We start from the raw sequence: 14,722 nt of genomic DNA on the forward strand, positions 1-14,722 counted from the left end.
TGCACCAAAAAAAAAAAATGCCTGCATGAAAAGTTATTACTATTCCTGTCTACCAACACAGAGGCATCAGAGCGGGCCTAGGAAATTAGATCCGTAATTGTAACTAGGGTAAATGATAGAGCTATGCTAATTTTGCTGCCTGTCCTTCTACGTGAAACATGAGTAGTGATTGGACAAAGAAGGAGAGAAGTAACACCAATCACAAGTTTACTATATGCCGAGCACTTTACACATAGTAACTCATTCATTTTAGCACACAATGTATATCATTATCCACCATATAAAGAAAAAGAGTAAATAATTTGCCAAAAGTGGCACAGATACGAAATGAGTGTTAGATTTGAAATTTGAAACTGCGTTAGTCTGGCTTCCAGCCTATTTCCTTTTAGCTATAGCATATGTTCTCCACTCCTGACTTGAATGTAATTATTGGCAGTTATATATATGAGTAATACATATAAGTTTACAATATCACACTATGAGTTGTATGTGTGTATGTGTTTATACACAGATATATGCAGACTGTTTTCTCTATTGATAACACTGACTTTCCCTCTTAGTTCCTGGATTTCTACCAGTTAGTCTTATTTTACATGTAGCAAGAAAGAGCTTTGAAACTTAACCCTTTGATTAGTCCCTAATTTAAGAAATGTGTCTGAACTCGCTTACCCTGTGACATAATACAATTGATAAAAGAAAGCCAGAAAACAGTGACGTATTCACAGAAGGTGAAGTTTTGGCAGAATTTGAGAAAAGTTAAACACTGGAAGACAAAACAGGGTCCCAAGTTATTTTTATAATGTCACATCATTAATTTTGAAGTGACTTTCCAAATTGCTAACCACATCTGCATTCAGATTATATTTTTTAGTAAAAGGATATATTTTAAGTTCAAACATGAGTGATATTGAGTTGTCTACACCTCTTCTCCGTTTTGATCATGTAGATAACCAAGAGTAGACTACAGACAAATATACTGAAACACATTCAATGTACCAGTAACGGTTAATATATACACAGATACAAATGCAATAAAGAGAACTAAGAGTCACTATAATTCAATAATGATTGAAAAAATAATTATGATAGCCTTTACATATTCCTAAAATGTGTCATTTTGTGTGGGATTTTCAAGAGCTCATAAGAAATAATATATATACCCTCCAATTTTATCTAAAGTCAAATCAGATTACAATAAAGCTTAAGCTTTACAAATGCCTAGATATTTCAAGGAATGATATACTGCAGATAGAAAAAACAAATGCATTCAAAAGTTAATCCAACATTAAAGGACCACCATTTCCTGCAGAGTGAAAACATAGAAAGATTTGCAAAAAGGCAAAGTAAATAAAATGACCACTAGATCTATTGATAATATTGTTAAGACAGTATGATACACTTTAATGATTAGTTATATAAGTATGGTTTCTTGGCCATGTAGGAAAAAGGAGAAAAAGAAGGTCAATAAACATAATCATCATGCATGCTCTATAAGCTAATGTTTAAGAATTAGAAGAAATCTTAAACTTAATGGGAACCATTATAATTGCAATAGTTATCTAGCTAATCCTAGCTATGACTAGCCAAATTCAGCATTAGTATTAAGAATTAAAGTCTGGCCCAACAGTCTATGGCCTTAATAGCACTAAACCATTCTATTTCAAATTACATTTTAGTTTTATGCCTCATTAATTGAACACTTACATCAAATTTTAACATTAGACTTAAATTCATTGTAGAGTCACATGCACAGTTTCACTGGCATTGCAAGAAGTTCTATATTTTGTTTCTTTCCTATAATGAATTATTACTGCATAAAAAGGAAATGTTTCCCAATTAGAATTCAATTGAGAGAGATCAGAGGGAAAAAGTTTAGGCCAAAAAGAACCTTCATGGTATTAGGAAAAGGTGACAACACTTTAGATGTGCAAAGAAAAAACTTGGGAAAAGAGAGAATATTCAAATAGGACATTCTCAAGAGGGATTAGATAAGGTTTCAGATTCTGGACATACTTTCAAAGGTTATATCTCTACCCCAAAATGCAGAAAATGTCTTCCTAATGTTAATTCAAAATTGTGTACACTGGAAACATGTTTATCAATTTATTACAAGTGTTTAGCATGCATAATGGCAATGGATCAGATTCTCTACATTTCATTTAAGAAAACACAGGGCAAGAGATTTGGATTTAAATCATTGACTCATTTTGCATTTTGATTAAAGGTCTATAATAAATGCATTTCAAAGATTAAATTATTTTTCATTGCTTTTGGCACCTAAACAGATTTGGCTGCCACACTACTATTGACAATGAAACCACCTGATTTTTGCTTGTTATTTTGGTTTTTGTTTTTATTCATTTAATACAATTGAAATTATGCATCCCTAGCAAAGTTCTTTTACAAAGTCCTATCGAGTTCAGGTAGCTATTTCATGAAAATGTATTATTATAAGATTACACAGTTAATGATATTAGTAGATCAATATACATTTATTTTTTCCTATTACTGTCCAGAGGAATAGCCCTGGCTTAGGAGACAGGCAAAATGAGTATGTTCAGTAATGTTAGTCTATATAAAAATATCTCAAGAAGCTAGGCCATTATCATTAGTCATGACAAGAATGTCTCCTGGAATGTGTAAGTCAAAAGAAAGTTTATGTGGCAGATTTATGTAAGGAAACTTACAATAGTGCCTGCCCACAAACCATGCAATTTGGAAACAGCCAAGAAACAAAAACATAGAGGAGGAGGGATAAATACAACATGTATTAGGGGTTATTATGCAACTACAAAGATTCAATATGACCCTGGCAATATAGCAAAAAATAGTTATGAAAAAGAAGCTATTTCTTATGCTCAGTAGCTAATTTTCAAACATAGGTACCTGTATTTGAAACTTTGAGCATTTCACACATTTTTCTGTATCTGAAAAAAAAATGGATCCAGACTGATATTGTATATCAATATAGCTGAAAACAGTTAATATAAAGGTAGCCAAAAGCAAAATTCAATAAGAATTCTCAAAAAGGATATTATTCTCATTGCTGACAAAGTAATTCGGATGTACATTTTGCTCATATAGGAGAAGAATAATTTACTGTTCTATTTTCCTAGACAGGATGAAATATCTATAGTAATATGATTTTATAAAGGTTTTAATTAAATAAAAAGCTAGATTAAAGTGTCTAGATCAAACTGTAGGTATAATTAGAAACTTTAGATTAATATATTACTCCATTTTGACACTATATATTTCGATATCTAGCAGTTAATTAAATCTGCTTTTTACAAAATTTATGACAAAAGCATCATATACTTCCATTTTTAAACTTTCAAGAGCATTAGATCTATTACAATAACACATATCTTTTAATATTCTATCCTGGAAAATTAAGAAATACATACCCTTCAGGATAAATATATTGAATATAAGGAGACATAAGAAAAGTACATAAAATATTCCTCATGATTTTATTATTACTATGAACTAGAAAATACCTAAACATATTAATATGATTTGATGGAAAATAATTGTTGACAGTAGTGGTAGTATAAAAGTTCTTATGTTCCAGTCCATAATTCATATGCTATGACTCATTGAATATATAATATTCATAATATAATATATAATATATGTCCCCATTTGTGGGCATTTGATTGGGACTACCACATATTATACATTTTTAAAGGCAACAATATGAAAATTCTAGAGACAGTTTTAAATTATATGAATAGACTAGTGAACATACAACCAAAATAATTATAGTTTAAATGTTGGGCATGACCATCATATGGCCTAATTTATGTTGAAGATAGAATATTTATAATTATCGAACCCATTTAAACAAGGATACATAATATCAAGTCTCGAAATGCATGCTCTTTTTTTTTTCTTTTTTAACTTACTGCTTTGTAAGTTCTCTTTTGTCCAGCGTGTTTCCGAATTTGTTCTCCATTTGGCCCCGTTTCCACATGCATTGAATAAATAATGTCAAAGAAATCTTCAACCACAGCTACCCGTCGTAAAGATAGCTTCTCATCTACCCCTACGCCATCCTGCAAACAAAACAACAACAACAAAAACCCATAAGATTAATAAACAAATTTGCATTTAATACACGAATTGTTTAAAACAAAATGTTTTTATAACCTCAACAAAATCATCTATATAGGAAACGTCAAAAATTCATGAATGAATATTTCAATATTTTATGCATTACTTACATACAGAACTTGGAAAAACATGAGAGAAGACATTTGGCATAGTTAATATTGAATAAATCATGCTTACCCATCAATTCCATCTTTTAAGTTTTTATAATGACTTATTTGTTGCCATCAGTACGACTTTCTTAAATTATTTTAAAATATATTTTGAGGCCCAGTAATTTTTTATTGTAATAATTAAATTCTAGATATTTATTAATTCATCCAAACAATATTGAGTTGCTGGGCCCTGGAAATTGTAATTCGAGAAATGAAAAAAATGATACAGAGTTATCCTAGGTTATTGCATAACCTAGGAAAGAAAACACATTTATTATTCTATCAGTATTGGTCTAAAGAACAATATGTGGTAAAGGTTAAAAACATGAGCTCTAGAAATCGTCTATGTGAAATTTAGATCTTCTACTTGGAAGCAGCATATTTTGTGCAAATCACTTAAACTTCTCTAAATTTCAGTTTTTCTCTCCTATAAAATAAACAGCCCACTACACAAAACTGCTGTAAGAATTAAATGAAATGACATATTTAAAGGATGTAATCCAATGTTTACCATATAATGAACCCTCAGTAAATGGTGGCTCTTGTCACTTTCAGGACCATGATAAAAAATATGCAAAGTACTATAAGAATTAAGAGAAAATATCACCTTCTGTTGAAGTAGATTCCAGGAAGAAATATAACTTAACACAGGTTGGAGTTGGAGCCAGGCAAAAGCCATTTTGCTGGGAAGTACAGCAAAGAACAAAGAGTTTTCATGGATAATAGAGAGGAGTAAGAAATAAGTTTGGAATGAGATAATAAAGTTAATCTTACATGACTGCAACATGAAAGGGCTTCCTGCTTGCAAACACACACATACACATACACACACACACACATACACAGACACACACACACACACTTCTTATTTGGACCCTATGATATAATTTGAAGTAACATAACATAGCCATTAACCCCAGCACACAGCACAAGAGAGTGATTAATCTGAGCAAAATCATTATGCAGTGAGATGGCAAGAGTTTATTTGAACAGTAACCCCAGCAGACTGAGCTCACTGCAAAAACAAAAGTAAGTCACCTGGTGCTTTCTGTTAGTTTTTTGTTATTTATTTATTTATTTATTTTTCTGACTTACGGTAAGCCTTGTGAGTAGTGGTGGCTGAAGCAACATATTCAAACAACTATATATAGGAAATCACGTTAGGTCAAAGAGCTAAAAACACAATTTCATATGCCTCCTCCTGACCTATCCCCTATACCTGAGAGAATAACCACCTTTCCTAGGCTGAAAACTCAAATTCTAACTGTACCCACTAGTAAAACCACCCATAAAACTTTGTCTTCTTTGTTCCCAGCCATGAAATTTGTACAGTCTCCAGCAAAGGAACTGAGAGGGTTCCTTTGCTGGAAAAACAAAAAATATGATAATATTTTACACTTAGTCTGTATTTATTGTTTATGGGAATAAATATATATTTGTCCTTTAATTCATTCACATGTTCACTCATTTATCTAGCTAAATACTCAACTGTGAGTGATGTGGGGATCACAGCCTATTTACTCATTTTATCAATAAGTATTCAACAAGGCCCAGATACTACTAAACCCTCTGCTAGTAGCTGGAGTTAGCAAGATGTGTAAGACAGATAATTGAGGCATTTGTGAAGCTTACAGTTTAATGCAGAAAATATGTATTAAAGAAATGGTTGCTAGGGTAGTATATTAATTTCTTATGGATTCTCTAACAACTTACTACAAAATGAGTGGTTTTCAAAAAGAGTACTTTATTTTCTCATAATCCTGGAGGCCAGAAGTCCAAAATCAAAATGTCCACAGAGCTATACTCCTTCTGGAAGCTCTAGGAGAGAACCCATTCTTTGCCTCTTCCAGCTTCTGGTGCTTGACAGCATTTCACAGCTTGAGGCTGCATTATATTACCATTGTCTCTTCTGTGCATCTCTCCTCTGCGTTTTTCTCTCTGGCGAGGACCCTTATGATGAGATTTAGAGCCTAATCAGATAATCCAAAGTAATCTTCTGAAGATGCTTAATAATATCTACAAAGGTCCTTATACCAAACAAGATAATGTTTACAAGTTTCAAGAATTAGGACTTGGTATCTTAGGGTGGCCATTATTCAACCAACTACCAATGGGTATGAGTTAGAGCACAGGAGATACAAATTGTGCCATAGGAGCATGCATTTGAAAAGTTTCACAAGCATTTCTTAACAGTAAACATTGTCTCAAGAAATTGGAAGTTCAGTGTTTGTCAGGATAATATTAAAATCACATATTTGTGGAGGAAAATTGTCTATTATCTTCTTGTTATGTGGGCCTGTTTACTCTCAACTATGATTTAAGCACAATACACCTGTACTCTGTAAGTAAAAATCAAAAATGCCTACAGAGGTTAGGTCTACCATATAAATCAGCCAAATACATGAGTTAGACAGTAAGGTATAATTAAGTCATTCAGAAACTGGAAGAAATATATTTAATGAGCTTAGAGCTCAACAAACCCAAAGTTTCAAAAATGCAAAAAAAAAAAAAAAGTAAATAGACACAGTACAGTAGAAATTAAAACCAAAGGCAAAGACAAAAGTCTTGAAAGCACCAGGAGGATAAAAGACCCATCACATATAAGTTAACCCCAATTACAATTAACTTCGCAAAAGAAACAAAGGATGTCAGAATGCAATGGGATGACATATTCAAATTGCTAAATGTGAAAAACTGTCAACCAGGAATCTTATAGCCAGAGAAACCTATCTTTCAAAAATTAAGGTGAAGGCCAGATGCAGTGACTCACACCTGTAATCTCAGCAATTTGGGAGGCAGAGGAGGGGTGGATCACCTGAGGTCAGGAGTTCGAGACCAGCCTGACCAACATGGAGAAACTCCATCTCCACTAAAAATACAAAATTAGCTGGGTGTGGTGGTGTGTGCCTGTAATCCCAGCTACTTGGGAGGCTGAGGCAGGAGAATAGCTTGAACCTGGGAGGTGGAGGTTGCGGTGAGCCAAGATCATACCATTGCACTCCAGCTTGGGCAACAAGAGCAAAACTCCATCTCAAAAAAAAAAAAAAAAAAGTGAAATACACTATCCCAGATGAACAAAACTGAGAGAATTCAATGCTAGTAGACATAACATATGATAATGCTAAAGGAAGTTATTTGGGCTGAAGGTAAATGACATCAGACAGTAATTCAAATTCACATGAAAATATCCAGAGCACCATTAAAAGTAAAACTAATATAATATAATACAAATTAATATAATGTAATATAATATATTAATGTTAAAGACAGTATAATTGCATATTTGTTCTTGAATGACTTAAAAGGCAACTGGATAAAACAATAGGTAATTGATTTATTGGAATAATAACATACAGAAATGTAACACACTTGACAATAACAGAGAAAAGGGGCAGAAACAAAGGTGTATTGGAGTTTGGAGTAAGGAAATGATACCTTATGGTGATGCAGATCCACACATAGAAAGAAAGAGAACCAAAAAGGTCAAATAAGAAAGTTGGCCGGGCTCAGTGGCTCAGGCCTGTAATTCGAGCTCTTTGGGAGGCTAAGGCAGGCAGATCATGAGGTCAGGAGTTCAAGACCCGGCTGGCCAATATGGTGAAACCCCTTCTCTACTAAAAAATACAAAAGTTAGCTGGGCGTGGTGGCATGCACCTGTAGTCCCAGCTACTCAGGAGGCTGAGGCAGGAGAATCGCTTGAACCTGGGAGGTGTAGGTTGCAGTGAGCTGAGATCACGCCACTGCACTCCAGCCCGAGCCACAGAGTGAGACTTCGCCTCAAAATATATATATACTTTTCTACTTTCTTCCCTCAGCTTCTTTAAAACACATAAGATTATAAACAGCAATAGTTATAACAATATATTGTTGTATTTTAACATATATAGATGTTTTACATGTGTGTGTCAGTTTTATGACTTATCAGCCATAGAACAAAATATATATCAGTCACAGAACAAAAAAGTGGGGAAAAATATAGCTATATAAAATTAAAATTTCTTTACTTGGTTGTAACCAAAATACTATATATCTGAAGTAGATTCTGATAATTTCGAACTTACATTGTATGCTCAAGAGCAACCACTAAAATATAATTTTAAAATATAATTTAAAAAAGAGACTCATTTCATAGTAATAAAAGGTTCAATTCACCAGACAGACAAAACAACGATCAACATATATGGACCCAATAAGAGACTCCAAGTGACACACACACACACACACACACACACACACATACACACACACACATTGATGAAGCAAAAACAGAATTAAAGGGAGAAATAGACAATTCAACAATAATAGCTGGAAACGTAAAAGCTCACCTTCCAAAGTAGAACAATTAGGCAGAAGATATATAAGGAAATACAAGACTTGAACAATACTTAAAAATTTAAAAAAAACTAATAGACATACATAGAACACTCTACAAAACAGTAACACATTTTTCATGAGAGACCTCATGCTATCATAAAACAAGCCTCAATAAATTTAAGGGATTGAAAATATATTTTACACGTTTTATGACCAAAATGGAATTAAATTAGAAATTAATGACACAAGGATATTTGGGAAAACTACAAATGTAAAGAAATTAACATACTTCTGAAAACTAATTGGTCAGATGAATCCAAAGGAAAACTAGAAATACTTTGAGATGAATGAAAACAAAGACACAACATGCCCAAACCAGTGCTAAATGCCTGTATTAAAAAATAAGAAAAATTTCAAATCAGACTTATCTTTTCACCTTAGTACCCAGAAAAAGAGTAAACTAAAATCAAGCAGAAGGGAGAGAATATGTAAAAACTTGATGTGAAACAAATGAAATGGAGAGTAGAAAACAATGGACAAAATCAGCAAAACCAAAAGGCAATATGTGAAAACAACTTTTTAAATGACAAAGTTTAAGCTCTACTTATATAAAAATGTAAAAAGAGGAGGGAAGACTCAAATTACTAAAATTAGGAATAAAAGAAGGATCATTATTGACCTTACAAAAATAAAAGAATCACAAAAACCCATAAACAAGTGTATGTCAACAAATTAGAATTAATAATATAAAATTAACAGTTCCTAGAAAGACTTAAATTACTGAAAATGGCTGACAAAAAATTTATAGGCCTATCACGAGTATAAAGACAAAATTAGTAATTGAAAAAGCTATTCACAGCGGGGTGCGGTGGCTCGTGCCTGTAATCCCTGCACTTTGGGAGGCTGAGACGGGTGGATCACGAGGTCAGAAGATCGAGATCATCCTGGCTAACACAGTGAAACCCTGTCTCTACTAAAAATACAAAAAATTAGCCAGGTGTGGCAGTGGGCGCCTGTAGTGCCAGCTACTTGGGAGGCTGAGGCAGGAGAATGGCATGAACCTGGGAGGCCAGAGCTTGCAGTGGGCCAAGATCACACCACTGCACTCCAGCCTGGGTGACAGAGCAAGACTCCATCTCAAAAAAAAAAAAAAAAAAAAAAAAAAAAAAATCTTTTCACACACAGAAGCAGCCCAGGCCCAGACAGCCTCACTGAACCAAACATTCAAAGAATCAATGGAATTCATCACAAACTCTTTTAAAGCAATAGGTGACAAAACACTTCCCAAATTATCCAATGAGGCCAGCATTATCTTGATACAAAAATCAAATATATCACAGGATAAAAAAGATATACAAAACAATATATTTTATGAATATAGATACAAAAATCCTCAATAAAATACTAGCAAACCAAATCCAACCACATTTACAAGTTATTATATACCACAATCAAGTAGGATTATCCCAGGAATGCAAGGTTAGTTTAATACAATGAAATGAATTAATTTAATATATCATATTAATACAATAAAGGACACAAGCATATTATTATTTCCATAGATCCAGGAAAAAACTCATTTGACAAAAGCCAACATACTTCCCTGACAAAAATTCTAAGTAAATTAGGAATAGAAAGGAATTTCCTCAACTTCATGAGGGACATCTACAAAAACCTCCCATAACTAACATCTTATTTAATTGTGAGAGACTGAATGCTTTCCTCCTAAAAATAAAAGCCAAACAAGAATGTGTGCTCTAGCCACATCTATTTAACATCATACTGGTGAATCTAGCCAGGAAAATTAATCAGGGAAAAGACAGAAAATACACCAAATTGAAAAGGAAGAAGTAAAAATATCTTTGTAGATGCTTTGTGTGTCACGAATGACATGATCTCATATATAGAAAATTCTAAGGAATCCATTAAAAAACTGTTAGAACTAATAAATGAGTTCCAGTCAATATTAAAAATCAATTGTAGTTTTTATTAGCAATGAACAATCTGAAAATGAAGGGGGAAAAATAATTTCTTTTATAAGGGTTTCAAAACACTAAAATACTTAGGAATAATTTAGATATAATGTTTAAAAAGGTGTAAGACTTATACACTGAACATTACAAAACATTGCTGAAAATATTTAATATGAGCTAAATAAACTGAAATACACCTTACGTTTATAGACTAGAAGAAAATATAAACCTTATTTTGCAGGATCATTGAAATCACTACCAAAATTCCAAATAGCTTTTCATGAAAATTGACAAGTTGGCCTTAAAATTTATATGCAAATTCAAGGAAATGAGATTAGCCAAAATAGCCTTTAAAAAAAAGAAATTCGGAGTTCATTCACTTCTTAATTTCAAAGCTTACTACACTAAAGTCTTCATTAGATAGTGTGGTATTGGCATGTGAATTGACATATAGATCAGTGGAATAAAATTGAGACTTCAGAAATAAAGCCTTCCATTTATTCAATTCATCTTCAAAAGACATGTCAAAACAATGCAGTAGGAAAAGAATTTAACAAATAATGCCAGGACAACTATATACCCAAATGAAAAGGAATAGTCAGGTCCCTACCTCAACCCATACATAAAAATTAAATTAAATGATCAATGTAAATGTAAGAGCTAAAACTCAAAATTTGTACAAGGTTACACAGAAGTAAATGTTTGTAACCTTGGGTAACGCAAAGTCCTCATAACCGCCAAAATTAAAAGCAACAAAAGGAAAAACTATAAATTGAACTACAAAAATATTTAAAATGTTTATGATGCAAATAATACCATCAGAAAGTGAAATGACATCTCATACAAATGGGAGAAAATATTTGGAAATCATATATCTAATAAAGGACTTACATCCATAATATATGAAAACACAACTCAGTAATAGAAAGTCAAATAACCCAATTTAAAAACTGTTAAAGAATTTGAACAGACATTTCTCCAAAAAGATGTTTAAATGACAGACAAGCACAAGAAAAAATGCTTAATATAATTCGTGATTAGATAAATGCAAATCAAAATAACAATGAAACACTACTTCACATGCACTAGGATTGCTATATTAAATAACAAGTATTGGCAAGGATCTGGAAAAATTGGAATCCTCATACATTGCTGGTGGGAATGCAAAATAATGCAGTTGCTTTGAAAACAGACTGGCAGTAACAAAAAGTTAAACATAGACTTACCAGACGACTTGGTAAGCCAAAATCATGTATATACGAAATATATATATATATATATACACACACACACACACACGCATGCACACATACACACATTCAAAAGGAATAACATAAGTTCACCCAAAATATATTATACATGAATATTAATAGCAGCATATGTGTAATATCCAAAAAGTGGGAACTCAAATGTCCCTGAACTGAAAAACGTATAAGCAAAATGTGGCATAACCATACAAAGGAATATCTTTCTACCATAAAGAGAAATGAAGTACTGATTCATCCATGGATAAACCTTGAAGACATTAAGTTTCATGAAAGAGGCCAGACATAAAAGACCACATATTGTATGATTTAATTTATATGAAATGTAGAAAATAGGCAAATGTATATAGATAGAAATAGGGCCAGATGTGGTGGCTCATGCCTGTAATCCCAGTGCTTTGGGAGGCTGCAGAAGGTGGATCTCTTGAGCCCAAGAGTTTTAGACATAGTGAGCCCTCATCGCTACAAAAAATATAAATAAATTGGCTGGGCATGGTGACACATGCCTGTAGTCCCAGATGCTCAGGAGGCTGAGGTTGCAGGATCACTTGAGCCCATAAGGTTGAAGCTGCAGTGAGTCGTGATTGTGTCCTTGCATTTCAGCCTTGGCAACAGGGTGAGAAATTACCTCAAAAAAAAAAAAAAAAAAAGTAATGACAGTAGTTTATTGCTTATTTAGAACTGGGGAGGAGAAAAAAATAAGGACTGGCTGTTAATAGCCACAAAGTATCTTTTAGGAGGGACAAAATGTTCCAAAATTAGAGGATGGTGGTTGTACAACGTTCCGAACATACTAAAAATATTGAATTATACACTTTATATGATTACTTTTATAATATGTGAGTTCTGCAAACAGGGACAATTTGACTTCCTCTTTTCCTAATTGAATACCCTTTATTTCTTTCTCCTGCCTGACTGCCCTGGCCAGAACTTCCAACACTATGTTGAATAGGAGTGGTGAGAGAGGGCATCCCTGTCTTGTGCCAGTTTTCAAAGGGAATACTTCCAGTTTTTGCCCATTCAGTATCATATTGGCTGTGGGTTTGTCATACATAGCTCTTATTATTTTGAGATATGTCCCATCAATACCAAATTTATTGAGAGTTTTTAGCATGAAGTGTTGTTGAATTTTATCAAAGACCTTTTCTGCATCTATTGAGATAAACATGTGGCTTTTGTCTTTGGTTCTGTTTATATGCTGGATTACATTTATTGATTTGCATATGTTGAACCAGCCTTGCAACCCAGGGATGAAGCCCACTTGATTATGGTGGATAAGCTTTTTGATGTGCTGCTGGATTTGGTTTGGAGTATTTTATTGAGGATTTTTGCATCGATGTTTATCAGGGATATTGGTCTAAAATTCTCTTTTTTTGTTGTGTCTCTGCCAGGCTTTGGTATCAGGATGATGCTGGTCTCATAAAATGAGTTAGGGAGGATTCCCTCTTTTTCTATTGATTGGAATAGTTTCAGAAGGAATGGTACCAGCTCCTCCATGTACCTCTAGTAGAATTTGGCTGTGAATCTGTCTGGTCCTGGACTTTTTTTGGTTGGTAAGCTATTAATTATTGCCTCCATTTCAGAGCCTGTTCTTGGTCTATTCAGAGATTCAACTTCTTCCTGGTTTAGTCTTGGGAGGGTGTATGTGTCCAGGAATTTATCTATTTCTTCTAGATTTTCTAGTTTATTTGCGTAGAGGTGTTTATAGTATTCTCTGATGGTAGTTTGTATTTCTGTGGGATCGGTGGTGATCTCCCCTTTATCATTTTTTATTGCGTCTATTTGATTCTTCTCTCTTTTCTTCTTTATTAGTCTTGCTAGCAGTCTATCAATTTTGTTGATCTTTTTAAAAAACCAGCTCCTGGATTCATTGATTTTTTGGAGGGTTTTTTTGTGTCTCTATATCCTTCAGTTCCGCTCTGATCTTAGTTATTTGTTGCCTTCTGCTAGCTTTTGAATGTGTTTGCTCTTGCTTCTCTAGTTCTTTTAATTGTGATGTTAGGGTGTCAATTTTAGATCTTTCCTGCTTTCTCTTGTGGGCATTTAGTGCTATAAACTTCCCTCTACACACTGCTTTAAATGTGTCCCAGAGATTCTGGCATATTGTGTCTTTGTTCTCATTGGTTTCAAAGAACATCTTTATTTCTGCCTTCATTTTGTTATGCACCCAGTAGTCATTCAGGAGCAGGTTGTTCGGTTTCCATGTAGTTGAGCAGTTTTAAGTGAGTTTCTTAATCCTGAGTTCTAGTTTGATTGCACTGTGGTCTGAGAGACAGTTTGTTATAATTTCTGTTCTTTTACATTTGCTGAGGAGTGCTTTACTTCCAACTATGTGGTCAATTTTGGAATAAGTGTGATGTGGTGCTGAGAAGAATGTATATTCTGTTGATTTGGGGTAGAGAGTCCTGTAGATGTCTATTAGGTCTGCTTGGTGCAGAGCTGAGTTCGATTCCTGGATATCCTTGTTAACATTCTGTCCCGTTGATCTGTCTAATGTTGACAGTGGGGTGTTAAATTCTCCAACTATTATTGTGTGGGAGTCTCAGTCTCTTTGTATGTCTCTAATGACTTGCTTTATGAATCTGGGTGCTCCTGTATTGGGTGCATATATATTTAGGATAGTTAGCCCTTCTTGTTGAATTGATCCCTTTACCATTATGTAATGGCCTTCTTTGTCTCTTTTGATCTTTGTTGGTTTAAGGTCTGTTTTATCAGAGACTAGGATTGCAACCCCTGCCTTTTTTTGTTTTCCATTTGCTTGGTAGATCTTCCTCCATCCCTTTATTTTGAGCCTATGTGTGTCTCTGCACATGAGATGGGTCTCCTGAATAGAGCACACTGATGGGTCTTGACTCTGTATCCAATTTGCCAGTCTGTGTCTTTTAATTGGAGCATTTAGTCC

General features: G+C 33.7%; 1 protein-coding gene across 11 annotated transcripts in view; it reads right to left on the reverse strand.

The window, feature by feature from the left end:
• Positions 1-14,722, reverse strand: part of NOL4 (nucleolar protein 4) — a 384,666-nt gene that overhangs the window by 285,845 nt on the left and 84,099 nt on the right. For 8 of the 11 annotated variants that reach the window (XM_019014258.4, XM_055368017.2, XM_055368018.2 and 5 more), the window contains one exon: positions 3,909-4,058. In XM_019014258.4, coding sequence (XP_018869803.3) covers positions 3,909-4,058 — 150 coding nt within the window. Of the gene's footprint in view, positions 1-2,886; positions 2,950-3,908; positions 4,059-14,722 lie in introns of those variants that run through there. The other 3 variants (XM_055368021.2, XM_055368020.2, XM_055368023.2) reach the window with 2 other exon arrangements.

Source organism: Gorilla gorilla, chromosome 17 (genome assembly GCF_029281585.2).
Source record: "Gorilla gorilla gorilla isolate KB3781 chromosome 17, NHGRI_mGorGor1-v2.1_pri, whole genome shotgun sequence".
Classification (NCBI taxonomy): domain Eukaryota; kingdom Metazoa; phylum Chordata; class Mammalia; order Primates; family Hominidae; genus Gorilla; species Gorilla gorilla.